The 7299-nt window shown below is 53.1% G+C and overlaps 1 protein-coding gene across 1 annotated transcript in view; it reads left to right on the top strand.

Annotated features, from left to right (window-relative positions):
• The first annotated feature begins 219 nt into the window (after positions 1 to 219).
• The window catches only part of RHBDL1 (rhomboid, veinlet-like 1 (Drosophila)), a 35831-nt gene continuing 28751 nt past the window's right edge, over positions 220 to 7299 (top strand). The window contains exon 1 of the mRNA XM_015419404.1: positions 220 to 333. Within this exon, the coding sequence (XP_015274890.1) occupies positions 220 to 333 (114 nt within the window). The remainder of the gene's footprint in view (positions 334 to 7299) is intronic.

Below are 7299 nucleotides of genomic sequence, written 5' to 3'. Positions count from 1 at the left end.
GGCTCACTCACCGGAGTCGCCTACAACCCCTTTCCCTGCGATGTTTAACACTCTCTGTGGCAGGCTTTGGTCTGGATTGTGCTGGTGGATGAACCTGGTTGGTGGCCAGCATTGTTATGAGGTCCTTTTCCTGATAACAGTGGTACAAACAAGCACATCTGTGTGCATTTGTACGGGGTGTTTGCGGACTGTCTCACATAGGAGTGAAAAGAGGATCGGATGTCAGTTTCTGAACGTATTCACAGGCGGGATCCGACTGTGGATTTCAGTGCAGAAGCCTGCGTGGCTGGACATGCCTCTGTCCATCTCGTGTCTGTGCCCGTCCGTTACTCAGTGAGTTTGCGTGTCCGTGGCGGGGTCGAAGGCGCGGAAGGGAAGAGCAGCTGGCCACAGACGGGGAAGCTGACTAGCTTTATAATGTGCTGACCTAAATAATCCACATGAACGGCTTCTAGTATCCCCCAGCGGGCTTCCCAAGGGAGGGCGGAAAAGCAGCTGCTGGGAGTCGTGGGGCTTTAATTGTCACGCTGCTGGGATTTACCGCATATTAGGTGTATTACGGTAGCACCTGGAAGGCAAGAAGACACCCCCCCCAAGCATGTCAAGGCTAAGCATAGACTCTCAGATGTAGCTAAATGGGTTCTCAAGCCTTCAGTATTTCAGTCCAGTATATAGGTCCCATTGCTCTATCCATCGTGGGACACACCAGCTCATTTAGATCCAGCAGTCCAAAGCGGCCAACTAGAAACCTGGCAACTTTTCCCACCGGCGAACAGTGTGCCGGGAGAAGTTGCACCGGGTGAAATTCTCCCCCCAGCTTCACTGTCAAAGGAGCGCGGCCTTTTGCTTCAGACGGAGTCTCGTATGCTTGAGCGGGAAGGACGGCGGGAACAGAAATCGGCACTGCCACTCCAAACAAGGATCGCTTGCTTTATTTAGGGCTTTTGACGCCCATAGCAAGGATTCAACGGGGGGAATATGTGGCAGGAAGATGCGAAGGGGGGCACTGCTCGAACCCCATTGAACTGCGCAGCTAATAATAAGAAATTATTTATTCTAGTCTCTCTGTGTCTAAAGGTGGAAGCTGAAGAAATGACTTCTTTACACAGTGAGCGATTAAAATGTGGAATTTGCTGCCAGAGAATGTAGTGATGGCCACAGGAACAGACAGTTTTAAAAGGGGATTAGATGGATTCACGGAGGATGAGTCTATCAGTGGCTACTATTCATGGTGACTGAAGGGGACCTCCATGTTCAGAGGTACTAAACCTCTAAATCCCAGACCCAGGAGGCAGCATCAGGGAAGGCCTCGGCCGCTATGTCCAGTTGTTGGCCCCCCAGAGGAACTGGTTGGCCCTTGTGTGAGATGGGATGCTGGACTAGATTGACCACTGGGCTGATCCAGCAGGGCCCTTCTGATGTTCTTCTCAGGGGAAGGCCTCGGCCTCTATGCCCTGTTCTCAGCCCTCCAGAGGAACTGGTTGGCCCCTGTGTGAGACAGGGTGCTGGACTAGATGGACCCCTGGTCTGATCCAGCAGGGCTCTTCTTGTGTTTCTATCAGGGGAAAGCCTCGGCCTCTGCCCTGTTCTCGGCCCTCCAGAGGAACTGGTTGGCCACTGTGTGAGACAGGATGGTGGACCGGATGGACCCTCCCTGGCATGATCCAGCAGGGCTCTTCTGATGTTCTTATCAGGGGAAAGCCTCGGCCTCTCTGCCCTGTTTGTTGTTGACCCCCCCAGAGGGACTGCTCGGCCACTGTGTGAGATGGGATGTTCTTGTCAGAACTCAGAAGCTAAAGCGAACTCTGATGGGAGACTGCCAAGGAAGCCCTGGGTCCCTGCACAGAAGCAGGCAATGGCAAACCACCGCTGATCCTCTCTTGCCTGGGAACCCTACAGGATTGCCATAAACTGGCTGCATCTTGAGGGCCACTTCACACACACACATTGACACCCTGAACGTCTTGCATGAAAACCAGGATAATAATGTATGGAGAGATAAATCAGGGGAACAGTGTGAGTATGTGTGTGTGTGGGGGGAAGTGAGTTAACCCCGTACCCCCCCTTTGCCCCGTTTCTCCACAGGGTGTCCTGGGCACCTTTTCAAAGCTTGAGCCATATGTCAGGTGGCAATGCTCCCTCTAAGCTGTGGGGTCTTGGGAGCAAAAATTCTACTTTGTGAGCGACTGGCATGAAAGTTGCGAGTGAGCGATTTGGCTGCCGCATGAATTGGTTTGCTCTGGAGCCTCTGTTCCTGAGCGAAGACAAAAACGTGTGCGAGCCGGAGGCTAAAAAAACGGTGAGCTGGCTCACACTCACTCGGCTTAGAGGGAACACTGGTTGCAGCAACCTCCAACTTTCCCCGTGGAGTTCCTCAGGACCCCCCACCCCCTAGGAGCAACACGGACAGTGGAGGTGAGAAAGTCCCGTTCCGCTGATGAAAGATCTCTTCCGTTGGCCGAAGTTACAGATGGATCCAACTCAAGGGATCGCAGATCACCGAGCGTCATGTGCCGTTTTGGTCCGAGGTCTTTCCTCTGAGGGTCTGATCAGGCTTCCGGGCCTTAGTCTCTCAAAGACGACTGACGTTGTCTCCCGAATTCCCTCTCTTCAGGTGGGCAGCCATGTTTTTCTGAAGCAACAAAACAAGGTTGGAGTCCAGGGGCACCTTGAAGCCGAACCAACCTGAATTCTGGGTACAAACTTTTGTGCGCATACACACTATGTATCTATGTATCTCAGGGGTGGCCAAACTTGCTTAACGTAAGAGCCACACCAGATGTTTGAGAGTCGCAAGACGTGAACCGATATTACATGTTTCCAAGTGGTTAAGACGCTGAACTGCAGGCTGTGGAAGGTCGGTAGTTCAGCAGTTTGAGACCCGAGTGTGCCGCATGATGGAGTGAGCTCCCATCTCTAGTTCCAGCTCCTGCCAACCTAGCAGTTCGAAAGCAAGACATTGCAAGTAGATAAATAGGTACCACTTCAGTGGGAAGGTAACAGCGTTCTGTAGTGTTTAGTCATGCTGGCCACATGACCACGGAAACATCTTCGGACAGCGCTGGCTCTTCGGCTTTGAAACGGAGATGAGCACCGCAACCCTCGAGTCGGATTCGACTGGCTTTCGAGCAAGGGAAAACCTTTACCTTTTACCTATTGGAAAATATGCAGATTTGCTTTTTATTAACATGAAATGAGACTGCCAAAAATAATAACAGAAGGGGTAAAAGCAGGTATTAATAATGATAGTTATTTGGCCAGTGATATTTAGCTTCCCCAGCCGCCCTGCCGGGAGCCGCACAATAGGCATGAAAGACTCCCGACCCACAGTCTGGCCACCCCTGATGTATCTGAATAAGCGCGCATGCGCACGGAAGCTTATACCCAAAATTCAACTCGGTCAGGCTTAAAGGTCCCGCTGGACTCAAAACTTTGTTTCCTTTCTTGAAGTTCCCCTTTTTTAACCATCACACATGTCGCATTCACTAGCAACATTGGGGAGATCTTGGCGGTTGCCAGGTTGCAGTGGGAGACATGCGGGGCGATGTGGCGCTCCCCGTTCTGCCCTTCCATCGATCTCCCTGCCCACCCGTCTTGCTCTCCGGTTGCCGCAGAAAGTCGGATTCCCGAGGGCAAGGCAGCCCTCTCTGCGTGGTAACCTGGCAGTGCCCTGGTGAGCCATAGAGCATTCTGTAGGCTGAAAAGTGTTAACAGGAAGAGAAGGAACAGGATTGCTGCTGGCGAGACAGGGAGGTCCTGCCTTCCGAGATCAGGCCGTTCTGCTCAGTGGCAGAGCCTCTGCTTGGCATGCAGAAGGTCCCAGGTTCAATCCCCGGCATCTCCAGTTAGAAAGGACCAGGCAGGAGGTGATGAGAAAGACCTCCGCCTGAGACCCTGGAGAGTTGTGAAGAGGTGCTGTGGCTCAGTGGAAGAGCCTCTGCTTGGCATGCAGAAGGTCCCAGGTTCAATCCCCGGCATCTCCAATTGAAAGGACTAGGCAGGAGGTGATGGGAAAGACCTCAGCCTGAAACCCTGGAGAGCTGTGAAGAGGGGCTGTGGCTCAGTGGCAGAGCCTCTGCTTGGCATGCAGAAGGTCCCTGGTTCAAGCCCCGGCATCTCCAGTGGAAAGGACCAGGCGGCAGGTGATGTGAAAAGACCTTTACCTGAGACCTTGGAGAGCTGCTTCCAGTCTGAGCAGGCAATACTGACCTTGCTGGACTGAGGGTCTGATTAACTTCCTGACTGTTCGAGCGGTTCCTCAGTGGAACAGGCTTCCTCGGGAGGTGGTGGGCTCTCCTTCTTGGGAGGTCTTCAAGCAGAGGCTAGATGGCCGTTGGACAGCAATGCTGATTGTGTGAACTTGGGCAGATCATGAGAGAAGGAGGGCTGCATCAGTGCTCGCTCACAACTTTAATGCCAGTAGCTCACCAAGTAGAATTTTTGCTCACAAGACTTAGAGGGAGCATTGCTGGGGGCGTGTGACTGGCCCAAGGTCACCCAGCGAGTTTCCATGGTGCAACTGGGGATTCAAACCTGGGTCTCCCAGATACTAATCTGACACTCTTAACCACTACATCCCACTGGGTCTCAAAGGTTTGGGGAGGGGCCATGCCTCAGTGGTAGGGGAACTGCTCGGCATGCAGAAGGTCCCAGGTTCGATCCCTGGCATCTCCGACTAAAAGGATCTGGCATTAGGTGATGGGAAAGAGCGGCTGCCAGTCTGAGTGGACAATAGTGGCCTCGAGGGACCGAGGGCCTGATTGGGTATAAAGCAGCGTCATGTGCAATGTTCCCTCTAAGCCGTGGAGTCTTGTGAGCAAAAATTCTCCTTTGTGAGCGACTGGCATTAAAGTTGTGAGCCAGCCATTTGGCTGCTGCATAAATTAGTTTGCTCTGGAGCCCTTCCTTCCTGAGCTAAGACAAAAATGTGTGAGCCGGAGGCTAAAAAACTGTGAGCTAGCTCACACTCACTCAGCTTAGAGGGAACACTGGTCATGTGTAGACCCAAGAGATTGGAGTGGAGGCCCTCAGCCGTGTTGAGAACGTGGGTACTTTTGGAATGTTGAGAAAGGGTCGTGGGCGGGACCACAAAATGGCTGCCGTCGGAGGCGGGACCAGTCACAAAGTTCTTGTCGTTGGAGGGGGTAACATTGACAAAATATTGGGTAGTTTCAAGCCTACAGTGGCGGCAGGTCTTTCCAGTTGGGTGCTTCCTGAAGTCCCTGAGCCCACTGGATGACCTTCTGTGATGTCCCACTAGAGTTGTCAACCTCTGGGTGGGAACCAAAAATGAGAGATCACGGGAGGAAGTGGAATCCCAAGAACAACATCCGTGGCAAAAAAATAACGAAGAGTCCATGAAGATAAATTACAAAAACGTTTACTGTCGTAATTTCTGTAGACGTTTTTCTCCCGTTATCGCTCACACGCAAACGAACGCTGCGCAATGTAAACAGTCCGTTTCGCAATATTTGCTTTATCTGAGCGTCTAGCGATCTCAATTCTTATTGATGACGACTTATCGGCTCTTGAAGGAAACACTCCATGTTGAATCTCTAATAACGGAACCTGGACTCTTCGTTATTTTTGCCACGGATGTCGTTTTTGGAATTCAGCCTCCAGGTGGGGCCTGTATCTCAACTGATCTCCAAACGGAGACCAGTTCCCCCCACCAAAAACAGCTGCTTTGGAGGGTGGACTGGATGGCATCCTACCCTGCTCCAAACCCCGCCCTCCCCAAGCTCCACCCCCCAGATCTCCAGGAATTTCCCAGCCTGGAGATGGCAACTCTATGTTCCAGTAAGGTGGAGCAAAACCAGGACTGGCTATTTGCTTTGGGGCAGAGAGGAAGCCCGTGGGGCCCCCGGATTGGAAGTTGGGGGCCCCCGGATTGGAAGAATAAAAGAACACTCTGCCACTAGACAGCGCCCCCTACGGAGGCACTGGAGAAGTGGCGTCAGTTTCGTGGTATGGGCAGGGGACACCGTTCTGGGGCATGTTAACAGTCGCCTGTATCCTCAGCCTGTCTGGTTGTGTAAAGCGAGCGATTGTTCCTGGCTTGGGGTGAGCAAGTGCCCACATTTGCATACGTGCCCCCGTTCTTAACATTTACCTCTGGGCCTCGACCCCGCCTTCGGGAGTCTCTGCCACCAGAGAGATGAGGGATACCTGGAGATGTTTTTGCAAATGTGTTTCTCTTCTCCCGCCTGCCGGTTCCCGCAAGGACGTCGCCAGCTCGTCCTGCATTTATTTCCCCCGGGGGCCACGAAATGACAAAGACAATATGATGTGTTGAATAATTTTGTCTTACCGGCTGTGCCACACGCTCCAGACCCGGGGCACTGGCAGAGGCCCGGGCAGGCCTCTTCGATTTGCAGGGCGCTGCCAGCGTCGCCTTCTCCTGCCCTCCTTTCTCCTTGGTTTATTTTGGGTCCCTGCTTGCGGGGTTCTTTGCTTGTGTGTGTTTTTCTTTCAAACGCACGGGGGATAATTCCTCCCAGCTCGCCACCGGTTCGTTCTCCGTGGGTTGAAAAGGGTACGGAGCGAGGGAACCGGAGGCAGATCCTGCCGACGCGTGATCCGCTCGCGTGCCCGTGGATGGGTTTGTCACATTGATTAGCCGTGGGAGATGCCGTGCCCCCCCCCCGACGGCGCCACGTGCGTCTCCACGTCCCGAAGAAGGCGAGGAACTTTTTCAAGGTTGAAATTCTCTCTCGGCGTCGGAGTCCGTGTTGGCCTCCAGCACGAGGAAGCGCGGCTGATTTTAGAAAGGGAATGGGCCTCTCTGCGTAAGGACACTTTTCTTACCTTTGTCTGCATCTATACCCCAGCTTTCGCCTCCATGGGGACCCGAAGCAGCTGACACTGTTCTGTTCTCTGTTTTATCCTCACAAACAACTGTGCGAGGTAGGGTTAGGTGGAGAGCATGTGACTGGCCCAAGGTCACCCAGTAAGCTTCCGTGGCACAAGTGGGATTCGAACCCGGGTCTCCCCGATCCTAGTCCGACCCTAGAACCAGTTTGGTGTAGTGGTTAAGTGTGCGGACTCTAATCTGGGAGAACCGGGTTTGATTCCCCACTCCTCCACTTGCAGTTGCTGGATGACCTTGGGCAAGCCATAGTTTTGGCAAGAGCTGTCCTTGAAAAAGAGCAGTTTCTCTCAGAGCTCTCTCAGCCCCACCTGCCTCACAGGGTGTCTGTTGTGGGGAGGGGAAAGGAAAGGAGTTTGTAAGCCACTCTGAGACACCTTTGGGTAGTGAAGGGTGGGGCATAAATCCAATCTCCTCCTCCTCCTCCTCCT

Source organism: Gekko japonicus, unplaced genomic scaffold, assembly GCF_001447785.1.
Source record: "Gekko japonicus isolate JY-2015 unplaced genomic scaffold, Gekko_japonicus_V1.1 scaffold513, whole genome shotgun sequence".
Taxonomy (NCBI): domain Eukaryota; kingdom Metazoa; phylum Chordata; class Lepidosauria; order Squamata; family Gekkonidae; genus Gekko; species Gekko japonicus.
This window is presented reverse-complemented; position numbering and strand designations above follow the sequence as displayed.